Source organism: Vitis vinifera, chromosome 10 (genome assembly GCF_030704535.1).
Source record: "Vitis vinifera cultivar Pinot Noir 40024 chromosome 10, ASM3070453v1".
NCBI classification, from domain to species: Eukaryota; Viridiplantae; Streptophyta; class Magnoliopsida; order Vitales; family Vitaceae; genus Vitis; species Vitis vinifera.
Genome location: NC_081814.1, coordinates 8353027 through 8367707, shown reverse-complemented (window position 1 = coordinate 8367707; position 14681 = coordinate 8353027). Strand labels below are relative to the sequence as shown.

The following is a 14681-nucleotide window of genomic DNA, read 5'->3' as shown; positions in this document are numbered from 1 at the left end:
AAACATTTTTGGTTGCTTCAAAACTGTTGTGTGGGATTTCGAAGTTAACTTATGAATATCTTTTATAGCAGTGATATTTTCATGGTTCGACTTCATTGAATTGGTTTTGTTGTACTGCTGCAAGTGTGAGATGTTGCATGGGTTAGAATCGGCAGGTAACAAATTGGTAAAATGTACAAATCATCCCAAAAATGGAAAAGAAAAGAAAATATAATTAAAATTTATATATATTTAAATTATTTAATTTTATATAAAAAATAATTAAATTAAATTTTAAAATAACAAATAAATATAATTTATTATTTTCTTTTCTCTCTTCAACTTTTTCCTTTTTATCAGTCCTCCACCCATTTCATAAGTAATGATTATCTCATCTGACATTACACTACATTCTCTTTAATGGGCTTTCTTTCTACCTTTCTGGCATTGAACTCTACTCCTACTGATCATATCTGCTGCCATCATAACTTGATATTTAAAATGGAATACCTAAAATACTTTCGAGCTTCATCTCCACTTACCTTCATTTGTTTAATTTGATTAAAAAATTTAATTGCAAAATTTAATTAATCCTAATTAATTTTTTATTAAATATATTATCATCAAGTAATATTAAATAATAACAAATAATATATGAAAAAAAAATACTTTTTAATTAATCTTAATATACTTTATTAAATAGACTAAACATAATTAATCTCAAAATTTACCAATAAAAAATAAATATCAATTTTGGGATTTTGGAAAATACTAAAATTATGTTTATTAAATCAATTTAATTATTTAATAATTTAATTTAAGTTATTAAATAGATTAATCATATTTAGTAAAATAACTTAATATGTTAAAAGTAAAAAAAAACTTTAAATATTAGGTTAAAATAATTTATTTGGTAGAACTTAATACTTATTATTTAATCATTTAAATTGATTTTAAATTAAATTATTTTTAAATTATTAATTTAAAACTTACTAATTTTAACTTTAAGTATTAAGGGTGTTTTATACAATTAACTTAAAATTTATTTTAAATAATCAAATTAGCAGATTTATCCATGTTAATTTTAATTAATATTTATCTTCATTATTTATTTTTATTAATTTTAAGTAATAAATTAATTTATAAAACATCTATATTTAAAGTATTATAGATATATAAAATAACCATAAAATATTTATTATAAAAAATGTATCATGGAACTGCAATCATAATTCTAAAATATATTCTTACTATGTGGGCAAATAATGTAAAAAAAGATTTTATGAAACATATATATTTAAAATATTGTAAATATATAAGATAATCGTAAAATATTTATTATAAAAAATGCGTTATGGAGGTGAAATCATAATTTTAAAATATATTTTCATTAGTGTAGACAAATAAGTTAAAAATAATTTTAAATTAAAAATAAGTTAACTATTTTGAATTAATACTTATATATACTAAATCATTAAATTAAGTTATTAAGTCATTATATTGACTTATGAAAGATTCTCTTATTTTCAATCTCAAATCTTTTTTACCTCATTTGTATATTAATAATGGTAAATATATTAATTTGATTATTTGGAATGAATTTTAGATTAACTTTATCAAATAATCTTAATAATTGAAATAAAAATTAAGAAATAAATTTTAAGTTAACAACATGGTTTAATTTCAAACTAACTTAAATAATATATATACTTAATACATTTTACTTAGTAAGTTAAGTTCACTCCGAGTTAAAATTATTTTTAAGTTGTTGACTTAAAAACTTATTATTTATTTTTTATTTTAAGTATTAAGATTGTTTGATAAAATAAACTTAAATTTTATTCTAAATCATGAAATTGATATATTTACCTTCATTAATTTAAAGTAATAAATTTATGTGTTAAGAATTTATATTTGAAGTATTATGGAAACAAGAGATAACTACAATAATATTTATTATGAAAAAAAAAAAAAGATTTGAGTTTAAGTTAGGACTTAATACTTAAAGTTATTTTTTACTTAAGTTATAATATTAAGTTATTTTATCAAATATACTTAATTTACTTAATGACTGAAATTAAGTCATAAAATTAATTTACTAAACACTCACTAAATTTTCGTTTGATTGGTAATATAAAATATGATAAGATATTAATATCTTAAGATATCATTTCCCAATTGCATAAAATATACACACATATCATTTTAAGTGAAATATAACATTTTTGGATATTATATATAATGAACATAATATTTTGAGGTATTATATCCAATGGGAAATAGTATACCATGATTATATTAAGTTATTTACATTCAAGTTTTAAAATTAATAAAAAAATGAAATAAAATAAAACATATATTATTTTTTAATATTTAATAATTGTTTAAAATAAAAATATTTTAACTTAAAGATTGACATATATCAAATACGAGAGAGAAAAAATAAAAGGGTAGTATCTTACAATTTATCATATTTCATATTTGATTCAACATTAAAATATGATAAATGATAAGATCACTTATTTTATTTCATTACCCATCAAACATAAAAATATATATATATATATATATATATATATATATATATATATATATATATATATTTTCTTATTTTTTATCTTATTGTATCCCTTATTATATCTACCTAATCAAACATGTGTCTATGCACATATTTAATTGGTTAGATATGATAAAGGGTATGATGGGATAAAAATTAATATAACATATTTTATACTATATATGGTTGATAGTAAGATAAGTTATCTTATCACTTATTATATTCTATGTTAAATCAAATATGAAATAGGATGAATAATATATATATATGTTTTTTCTTGGATATTATATCATGTTTATATATATATAAACATGATATTCTAAGACACTATATGTTATGAAATACGCTATGTTATGTTTATAATTAGTTTGCAAAATGAATAAAAAAATAAATGAAATATATATTATTTTTCTTAGTATTTAAAAAAAAATCTTTTTCATTTAGTATTATTGAGTTAATTTCGTTTATATTTCATAAAGTTTTGACTAAATATAATTAACCCTCATTAATTTTATTTTATCTCACTACCACTCAAATATGATATCCTGAGATACTATATTTAAGGAGATATGTTATATATTGTTTATATTTAATATCTAAAATGAATAAAAAATGAAATAAAATATATATTATTTTTTAATGTTCAATATTTTCTAAAAATGAAAAGTATATTGTATTAAATATTTGCTATTTAAAAAAATTTATCTTCTATTTAATAGTATCGGGTTAATTTGGTTTACATTTTCTAATGTTATGACTAAATACACATAACCCTCGTTGATTTGAAATATCTCTCTTACCATTTTACCATTTTTATTTATTATTTATCAGTTACCCTTCTAATTCAAAATATGAGAGTTATTTTGGGAAATTTCAAATTAATGGAATTAGGTGTATTTAATCAAAACCATAGGAAAGGTAAATGAAATTAATCGTAGTTAAAAATATTTTTTTTTAGTTTTTTATTAAAAATAAATTTGATGCTTAATTAAAATATTTTATTTTACAAAATAAGTGATATAAAATAAGAATTGATGAAAAAAAACATTATAATGGATAAAATAATAGATATTCTAGAAGAAATATATAAATAAATAAATAATATATTCTACCCATTATTCTACTCATGTTTAGTTGAATATACAATTCATAAGTAACAAAATAATTTAACCCATCAACCGGACATAGATATATCCTACCAATAAACATGGCCTTAGAATTTTAAGACCAATCCATTTTAGTCTAGTGATCATCACCATGATTTGAATTTGGGAGGTTGATCGGGGCTTAAAAAATGTTCATGGGATTCCCCAAAAATAATTTATGCACATCCTTTAAAATAAATACTAATTTGATGGATTTTTGTGTTTGGTCTGATGTTTGACCTTTTGCATTCAAATAAACTGCCTAAAAATAATACTTCAAAACAAACACGGCTAAAAGCATACGTACTAAACCAAGTTTTCGGATGGAAAAAACAAATACCCATGCTTACATTTTAAGGTAATATTCTGTTTAAAAAATTGAAGGAATTCATGGAATCGTGGAGCATACTTAGGTTGAAGAGTAAAACTGCCTAGGGAAGTTCAATTTCCCTTTCATTTCTACACGAATATCTTGATAACTCCGGCGTAGTCAGATTCTTAGTTTCGTCCCTAACTTCTTCTCCTTTTCATAATGGGTCGTGTTTCATGCCCATTGGATCATTGTCCACCCTTGTTCTTATCCAATTTCTTCACTTTATACGCTAATCTTTTATGACATAAGGCATCCTCTTGTGAATGATGGCAGCAGACCATCTACAAACAGCATGTGATCTCTTATCTTCCTCAAATACTGATGATCCACCATCAATTCCACAACCCCTTTTCCTGAGATGAGCCTATATCAGTGACGTATGGTATTCAAGAGACTCAATCTCATTTTGGCTATGGTTTTTACTCATTGCAAATACCGATTTGTATTTGAAGAGAATGCATTCCGGTTCAAACTTCTATTGCTAAAAGTAATTTTTTATTTTTTTTTCGGAACAAACAGGACACAAGGAAGATGTTGTATAGTATAGCCATTTATGATAGAACAAGATTCATGTGAAATTACAACCAAATTCAGCAAATTTGAAATCTTTATATTGCTATCTTTCATGCAAAGGCATACATTCTTATCCATACAACAGAAAATCTGGTGTTGGGCAAACATGTGACTTCCTCTCTCTACCTTTCACTTGGTACATGACTACACATTCCAATTGCGAAAAAAGGGTGTGGAAGCTAAGAAATCCTCTGTAATTCTACTACAACTCTAGTCCCCTTGGATTAGTAGATTATCAATTAAGACCCATTACGGGACGATTTGCTTTTCAGGAAGGAGCCACTCTTGGTGATCTCACGAAGGGGCTTGTCGGTGAACCTGATGATGTTGTAGACCCAAGCTCCTGATATGGCGCCACAAGTCGGTGCCAGTAAATATATCCATATCCCCCTGTAAGTGTTCGATACAATTGCAGGCCCCAAACTCCTTGCTGGATTCATCGAAGCACCCGAAATTGGCCTGTCAGACAAGATCCAAAACCTTCAGTATACACATCTCAAAACCATACTATAATCCGTAAAGAAATATCCAAAAGGTAGATCAATACCCTGCAAACATCACATTAAGTAACACAGTAGCTCCGACGGCAAGCCCAGCAAGTTCCCCAATCTGCATTACAAACAAAACAAAACCATGGCATCAAGTCCATATCATAGTCAATTGCAGACAAAGACTAAAAGGCTTAGAGTTTGGAGATATTAGGCATACTATAGGATATAATAACAATAATTCTAATGGCACTAAAGGCCAACAAGAACGGGAGGTGGCTAAGCAAGTAATGAATGAAGAGGTTAAGTAGGATAAAACTTTTGGAATTAATGAATGAAAGAGGAGAAGTAGGATAAAAACTTTTGGAATTCATGAATGAAGAGGTTAAGTACTACAATCATACAGCTCTATTGTCGGTGGCAACGCCGGAGATGACAAACATGAGGTAGAATGTGATTATGAACTCGATGACAAAGGACTGCAAGTCCGAGCCTGCCGGAAGAGTTCCAGGAAAGTGGTCTTGCTTCCCGTTGAAAATCAGTCGAAGGGTTCCACTTGCTAGCGTTGATCCAATCACTTGAGCCACTACATAGGCCGGAACCTGCAAGGGAAAGAGAGAATTTATTTAAACAAAAGAGGGGATTGAAAGAAATTTCTTATAATTTTATGAATGTATGACTTTTGCAGTAGCCCGGAACATCCATGGTTGAGACCCATTACCCAAAACCTCATCTCTGAAGCCGGGTATTAATTAATACTTGCAGGGACCACAGGGAGGGAGGTATAAAGGGTTTTCATTGTTCTTTTTCTGAGGATTTTTATATTGCGTATTGACCAACAAAACCCTTTTCATTAGAAGGTTAAGGACCAAACCTTACGGGACTGGGTTGGTTGGTGTAGTTTACCAGTTTTGATGGTTGGTTAAACTGCAGTGGGACTTACCTGTTTCCATGGGAATCTCTTGCAAGTAGCGAAAGCAATGGTGACAGCTGGGTTGAAGTGGGCACCGGAGATGTGGCCGACGGAGTAGACCATTACCATCACAACCAGTCCCCACACTATGGATATTCCGGGCAAAGTCACTACGCTATCCTTGTCAGAATTCACCACCACCGCAGCACAGCCAGCGAATATCAAGAAGTACGTGCCCAACACCTCTGCGATTAACTATATCAAACAACACACGATTTAATATCACATTAGACTCAAAATTTGAGTTCTCTTTCATATACAGTTCCTTGATTCAGAACCCTATGAATATTCCTGGTGGCAGGACAAATGAAATAACTGATCAAGAAGAAACGAATAGGATAGGGAAAATCAATCACCTTTTGTACGAAAGGAAAAGAGAAAGAGGAGGTGGATCCTTGTTTTGTTGCGGTGGAGGGGGGTGGAGGATTATGATTGGCATCACTGTCTTTTATGTTCAGGGAAACCTCATGGTTTCCATTGGCTCCTGATATCTCGCCCATCAGTTCTAGCTATACAACAAAGAAGATGAGAACCACCCAGAAGAGCGAAGGACAGAGAGCTTTGGGTTATGGGGATGGAGTGAGCAAATACCCGGGGCACGTCCCTATTTATGGAACCCAGAAGCACAAAAAGTGAAAACGGTGGAGAGATATAGAAAGAGAAGAGGAGAGGAGGGTTTGGACTTATTCAGAAAGATGGAAGGGTTGACCCATACATGATAACATCCTCAATTTTTTCCAAGCATCAAACGTTTTTTAGTTTCTTATATTAGAATTTATTTTCTTTGGAGATATCGTCGAGAGGCGTGACTTTGCCAATGCGAGCAGAAAGCATTGAAGACTGCTTCAACTACCCACCGGAAATACAGAAAGACATGAATGCCTTTTCAATATTTCTCAATTCTCATTGACATCACACTTCATTAATCCCATCTATGTGGGTACCTCCCTTGGAAAATTAACCCTCTTATTATCACTCATCCCCTTAAGCCCAAAAGATATTTTAATTGAAATTGTTAGCAAAATATTATAAAAATAGTGACTTCAAGTATGGCAATAAACCAAGTGTGAAAATTTTAAGTTCGCTTTTAGAGAAATTTTGCTTTGAATGGCTTTGGAATTCCCTAGAAAAAAGTAGTGTTCAGTGGATTCCATGTTTAGCTCATGGAACCCCTTAATTACTTAATCATTTAAAGCCAATTTTGTAAAGGCATTTTGAACACCCGCAGCCAACCTCGTGTGTCTTTTGTAAAGACACTGTCCTACTTTTCTTAATTCATGAATCATGACATGAACTCGGTGGGTGTGAAAGGAAAGCGAAGGAGCTGCTCCTTTGCATGAGGGACTTGAAAGTTCAAACCCACCACAATGCCCACACGGGGTTCGAAATTTTGTTGATACTCTTCCTACACCCTTTTCCTTGGAAAATTCCTCGGCAAAGGATGTTGAATAGGAATCATAATGGGACTAGTTTTTTTAAATATTTGGCACAACCCTATTTTTAGTATAATGTGTTTCAAATAGCAAGCCTGTAAATTTTGAAGATTTTATTCTTTTTTTTTTCTTTTAAAAATGGATTTTAGAAGATTATTTAAATATTTTCTTGTTGGAATAACTAAGAGGTCACATGTCTGACATCCATCCCATTGTCATCCTCGTCACCGTCGATGACGATGATGGATTGGCTACTGTTGATTTTAGCCCCATTTTAAGTTATTAATAAAAAAAAAAAATCCGGTGGGTCAACTTGAATGAAGGACAATGTGAAAACAATTGATGAAAGGAATGAAGATCCGGGATTTGTTTTCCAGAAAGGAACCCTTCTCTTTTAAAAAGCTGTATACCTTTCAAATTTGGACTGCTACCAGAAGGGAAGATGTGAAATTCATTAATAGTGGACTGAAAACGTAACCTTGATTCAGTTTGACCGTCCAATCTGATGGGAGCCATCAACGCCATTCCCTTTGGGAGGTTGGATAAAATTTGAAATAATTTATGATTATCAAGGATTAATGACTCACCCCTTTACCTGCTCTAATCATTACTTTCCTTATTTTATACAAATTTGCATAATTTTTTATTCACTCCTCACCAACTTTAAAAAAAATATATATATGCAAAAAGTAAATTTGTGTTTCATATATGATTTTTAAAATAGTTTTAAAAAATTATTATTTAATTTTTGTAAAATAAAAGTCTATTTAAAAACCTAATTTTTTTAAATACTTTTAAAAATAAAATTTATATCTAATATTTTATTTTTAATTATTTTATATATTTATATAATTATTTTTTTAAACAATTTTAATAAAACAAATAAAAATAATAAGAAAACATATAAAAAAATATTATCTAAAAACACATTATTTTCTATTTTTAATGACAAAAAAAATAAAAAAATATTTTTAAATTGTCAAACGTGTTTCCTATTTTGTTCCGAAGAACATAATATTATACCAAACAAACCTTAAATTTTCTAAATTATTATTGAGATAAAATTATCTTAGAAATGAATATTATATTAAAATCTAAAAATAATTAGAAAATGTTGTAAAATAAAGTGAGCAAAGAAAAAAACAAGAAAAGGAGAATAGAATACACGAAAAAAGAGAGTTACATAAGGGACGATCATCCAGAATACCATAATGGTATAGAATCTCATATTTTATAACCGAAAAATATTTTTATTCTCAAATGCAATTACTTGTTAAATGATTGGGTAATAAATAGTGACCTCATTCCTTTTGCGTACAAACATCCAATTTGGTCTCCTAATTTCTTTATCATATAATTTATATTTACCATATACATTATCAAAACATCACTTCCATATAGGACGTCACAATATACCATTAATCATAGGCATCACATATAGAATATTTCTATGTGTAATTAAAATAATTTAATAATTGCGAATTGACTACTTGTTTTGGCCTCGACGGTATACGTTCCGGTCATAATCCAAAGACGGTGGTTATAAAATTTAGTGCAGGATTAAAATGGCAAAATAAATTAAAATTTTGGAAAGTTGAAAACAAGAAAAAATAATATTTTAAAGGAAGTTTGGATGACTTCAATTATAAATAAGAAAAAAAATAAGGAAACTTATAAAAATTTTAATTTAATTTAATTACATACTATCCTATCTAGTCAAGTCATTCCTTCCTATGATATATGATATCAGACTAAATATTCAATTTCGATCTATTTAAGGAAAAATAACTATGTCTTATTAAAATGTCCATAAATGTTTTTTTTTATATTATTTAATCAATTTTTTAAATTCTATGTTATTACCATTTTATACTTTTTAACATTTCCTTACCTTTCAAGGAAATTAATGTCTTTTTTTTTTTCCTATTTTTCCTATTTTTTTTTTCTTTTAACAATTTTTGAATGAAACATAAGAAAAAAAAAATACTATTTTTGGGCTTTTTTTTTCCTTTCCTCGGATCCTCTAGAAACCAAACACGATCAAAAGATTTTTCTTGAATGGTTTTATTATGTAACACAATGTCAAAGTCAAACAAACGTTTAAGAGATTTTATTATTATTTTTATTAATAATTATTCACTATTTATTAACCCTGACCATCTCTTTACGGTAGGCCATCAACCGTCGTTACTTGGAAAATGAGATAAAATCAGGTGTTTCGCTTCTCCCACTATCCAAATTACCTAGTCAACGCCCAAAACCTGATTCAATTCCTCATCAGATTAATGGTAATATCAAGATTAAATCAGTGTATGGTATTAAAGTTTTTAAAAAGTCCATAATCTAGTAATTAATTTCATAAATATGACTTTTTTTAAAGTTGTCCAATCAGAATGTGACAAGTGTATTAAGACTGGGTCAAATTTGAAAAACCGTTGTGGGCAGTTGAGTCATATTTCCACACAAGTACACCAACGGTCAAAGGCCAGTTTTCCCTGAGGCCCAACGGACATTAGGTGGCCCACGGTTGAAGAAAGGGTTCAGTGGGCCAAGCTTATGGGTTAGAATATAATGAATGATGTGTAGACTTTGAATCCGAGGCTTTTTCTTGTCTGAATTTTCTCATTCTCTAATGGGGTCCATGGCAAATTAGAAATTTCAAAATGTCTCAGTAGAGTGGAAGAGGGTGAGATCCAACTCTCCACTATAGTTCTGGACAGGCCCACCAAGGGCCCACAAAGGTGATCTCATGTTTGGTCATTGATTGCATAGGATATGGCATTCATCCATGGAGCTCAATCATTGGTCTACTAGAAGTGGTGATCCCAAAATGATTCTATAGTTGTCTTTATTTGTTGATTTTTATTAGTAAAATTTTTTGTTAACATTTTCCTTTTGCTAAATTAATACATTTGTTAGGGGAAGCTAATCCAGACATAAGATTATTATCTTTGAATGCACATGACTTATTGTTCCTTTTATTATGATCGTAGAGAAAGTATTTTTAATCATTTTAGCACTTGAAAAAGATTAAAAACTCTTTGAAGTTATTGTCAAATGCATTCTTAAAATTTTTTAATCTTATTAAATATGAAATCCCTTCACATTAAGGATGACAATGAGATAAGTTTTTTCGAATACCCGTCCTATTTCACACCTAATGTAATGAGTTTGAAAATTAAATAATTAGGTTTGGAACAAGTTTGAATTTTTTTTTAAAACTCAGGACGGGTTCAAGATAAGTTTGAGACAAGTTTTGAGTATTGTCTTATTCTGCCCCATCCAATTCAAATCTTTTTTAATGGGCCGAAGATGAAAATTATTTTAAATAAACAGAACGAGTAGGGATGAGGATGACTCGTCCCGAACCAACTCCATTCCCATCCCTAATTCAAATGCAACAAAACCTTATGAACTTGATATTCCTTTATTTCATGCCAAAATATTTATCAAATTAATGTGTACTTTTTCATATCCGTATTCATATGTTATTATTTAATTTTTTCCTATTAAAACCCATGAGTGCAGTTCTAATTTAAAAGTTAATTATAATTTTAATATGATTTTTTATATAAAAAATATTAATAAAGTGGATGTTGATGGGACTGAAAACTCCTTTAAAAAATATTTTTGAAAGTAATCTTGAATTATAATTTTTTATTTTTAAAAAAAGGTATGAGTTTTGTAACAGACATGAAAAATTAAACCAAAAGGTATGTTAAAAGCAACTAATGTACTGTCAAGTAATTTTTAGGAAATTTCACTTTTCCCATCAGTCAAATCTTTTTGAGATTGCAGTAGACCCTTCAGAACTCAGAACCTGCCATAGCTTTAATTGCAACTTGTTCTTATAAAAAAAAACAAAGGAAGAAAACTTTAACAAAAGCATCGATTACCCCACAATCGACAAAAAAAGAAGTGTGAAAGAGAGTTCAAATCCAGACCAAATCAACTACAAAGTCCAAGCAAGCAAAGTGGGCAAAGCCAATTTCAACCAACCTCCCACTATTCACCATTTCAATAGCAGAAACTGGAGTCAAACTCTCTACCATTTTTTTCTTCTGTCTTTGCTCATTTACCGCCCCAATATCGCATGCCATGCTTCCACCATGTTAATATATATATAGATGCCTATCGTTTTTCATGCAATCCTACGTTATTCAGACGTCTTTTGTGCGCCAAGGAATGGGGATTAATATAGTTAAGCAACGACTTTCTTGCACCTGTTCCATGGATGATTCTTAGATACTCAAAAGCAAAGCTTTATCTGTTTTTCCTTTTTTTCCTCCTTTTTTGGGAAGTGGCAAGCAAAAAGACCCACAACGGTGGCCGCCTTTTTCTTTTGTGAAGAAAATGTGTGTTTTTGTCCGTGGTCAAAGTCTTCAGCTACTTGAGTATCGCTGCACTTCTCTCTCTTTTGGTACTTGGATTAATGCCTCCGTGTTAGCTAGTTTGATTGGTTTAAATTATTGGGAAGTTGCTTTGATGTTGCTCTTGCGTTTGGATGTTTGTGGAGGAGGAGAAAAGAAAAGGTAAAAAGATTTGTCTTGGATTTGCTTAGTTCTGAATGGAATCATTCTTTTATAGATATTATTTGTTTCGGCTGAATGAGTTCTCACGACAACAACGACCGCGCCTAACTGTGTAGATAATATCCGTTTTAGATCAAAGAGACTCTCATTACTTTAAAACATATTTACATAATTAAGAGGAGTTCATATATAACGTTAACAACTTTTTTGCTCATTCAATGTGGGACATTACAATTATCTCCTCTCAAAACACATCTTTATTGTGTATTAATTTATTACAAGATCACTAATTCAAAGTCCACGTTAGCATCAATGATCAACTCTAATACCATTTTGTAACAATCAAAACTTATTTTTTTAACATTTGGATAGTTTCATTCTATATTGAAAAGAGGGGTTATTCTAAACTTCTATCATTTTAAATTTGAATTTCTTTTTTATTTTTCCCTTTACTTTATTTTCTTTCATTTTCCCATCAACCAAACATGCTTTTTATGTGGAGAGATCTTCTAAGAAGTGTGGTTAATTTTTTGTTTTTTCTAGAGAAATGAGCGAGAAGAAGATGTCACTAGAGGTGGCTTAGATTGATGGTATTACTTACCTTTGATTTCAAGTTTTATTTTGTTTGATTAGGTTTATCTTGAGTAGTTCTCTCTTAATTAAGGGATAATCAATGTTTACTTAATTTCTCCGATGGTTGATATTCTCTTGATCGATGGATAACTCATTTAATTGATTGCACACAAGATTAATAAAGAATCTTAAAAGATGAAGCAATACATAAATGATTGAATTAAGAAATGGAGCACTAGAATAATTTGATAAGACTTGTAGATTTGAATTTGAATGTTAAATCTTATAGCCAAATTGAAACTTGATCAAATTAGTCACAAATAGACTATGATCTAATAAAAGTTGAAATGTGAAATCTAGCCCTTTTTTGGGATTCTTTTTTATCTAACTTGTGATCTTCTCTATAGTTTTATATTACTGGTTTAGTTTTTGTAAATAATTTCAATCAATTAATTTATTATTTTTGCATCGTAACCTTTTATTGCTATATTAAAATTTATTTTCAATCAACAAGAAGTAATCACATAAACAATGAAACCATCAAAACTACGTTCACACCATTTCCCTATGATAATAACCTAGGTGGTGTTTGTCTTTTAACTTAATTCTAAATAGAACCTTAATGCTTAATAATGTTAAATATTAGGTTGTTTGTTTTTGTAGTATTTTATTTCTATTAAGTATTAAAAAGTAAAAAAAATCAATATGTTAGTTTTTCTATTTAGAAAAAGCTACATATTTTGACTTTTTCTATTTAGTAAAAAGTTTATAATAAGTCATGAAAAAGTAGAAAAACAAACAACCTAAATTCTAAAACTAAATTATTTTAAGCAAAAAGCAAAAAAAAAAACAAACACCACCTTAGCTTACTATTGACTTTTTGCTTGTTTTGACAAATGTTGAGAGAGATATAGACGACTTAATGAAAAATCACCTCTAATATGAAAATTTAGGAGATTACTGCATATTTTTACAATAGGAAAATCGGAAGTCCTCCTAGATTGAAACACATTCATTTGATGACATTAAATTGGTTCCTAAGAATCAACATAAAAATAAAGGATGTTTTTAAGGAATTTATGTTCCAACAAAAAGACATCCAAGCTAATCTAATTGAAAACAATGACCAAATTTCTCAAGTTTTAAATGAAATGAGAGTTTCAATAAATAATTTTGCAAAAGCTAATTTCTTTATGTTGGACCCGTTAGTCAATTAAACTGTTACAGGTAAAGTTTGAAAATGGTTGAGTGAATGAAAGTTAGTTTTTTTTAATCAGGTAAGGTTGGATTAAAAGTTTTAATTGAGTTAAAATATTTTAGTTAGTTTAAAAAGAATTTTACATTGAAAATTTTAAAAGTTTTTTTTTAAATAATAAAAATAATTTGAAATTGAATTTTAAATTGAGGATTTAAAATTAAGAAATTTAAAAAGAGTTTTTTTTTTTTGAAATCTTTTTTAATTTAAAATATGAAATCTTTCCATTTTTTTTAAAAACAAGTTTCTAATTTTTTTTAATAAATATAATTTCTAAATTGATTACTATTCCACTAGTTTTTCCCTACTCTACCTAAATATGTTTTTTTTGGGCATATTTTGAGATAATCAACCAATTTGCCCAACATTTTTAATCTCTCTTAAGAAATAATTTTTTTGAGGACATAGAAAATCTATTGGAATATTGAAGGTGTTGTAGCCATGTAAATTTGTGTGCTTTGATGTGTATTTTGATATCAGGTAATGGATTATAGATTAGAGGTCTTAAATTATGTAATTTTTTATCTCTACAGTTTTCCACATAATTTTATTTTATTTTTTTATGTCATTTGCTTATTTATTTGAATTTGATTATTTTGCTTATCTCTAATATCTCTTGAAATTAAATTGAATTAAAATAACTTAACTTTTTATCATAATCTTTTTAAACATATTCATTTACTCTCTCTGGGTGTTATCATACTTTGTCTAAATAAACTATTTGTTTAAATGACTCTGAGAGAGAGAGAGAGAGAGAGAGAGAGAGAGAGAGAGATAAGAACTTGCAGGATCTGTGGGTA

At 28.5% G+C, this 14681-nt stretch overlaps 1 protein-coding gene across 1 annotated transcript; it reads right to left on the bottom strand.

The window, feature by feature from the left end:
• Positions 1–4643: 4643 nt before the first annotated feature.
• On the bottom strand, positions 4644–6817 carry LOC100263543 (aquaporin NIP1-1). The gene is made up of 5 exons (XM_002264921.5): positions 6445–6817; positions 6059–6283; positions 5520–5717; positions 5175–5236; positions 4644–5086 (listed from the first exon to the last, which is right to left on the bottom strand). The coding sequence occupies exons 1-5, from the start codon at positions 6586–6588 to the stop codon at positions 4867–4869; spliced, it is 849 nt and encodes a 282-aa protein (XP_002264957.2). The 5' UTR covers positions 6589–6817; the 3' UTR covers positions 4644–4866.
• Between the last annotated feature and the right edge of the window lie 7864 nt (positions 6818–14681).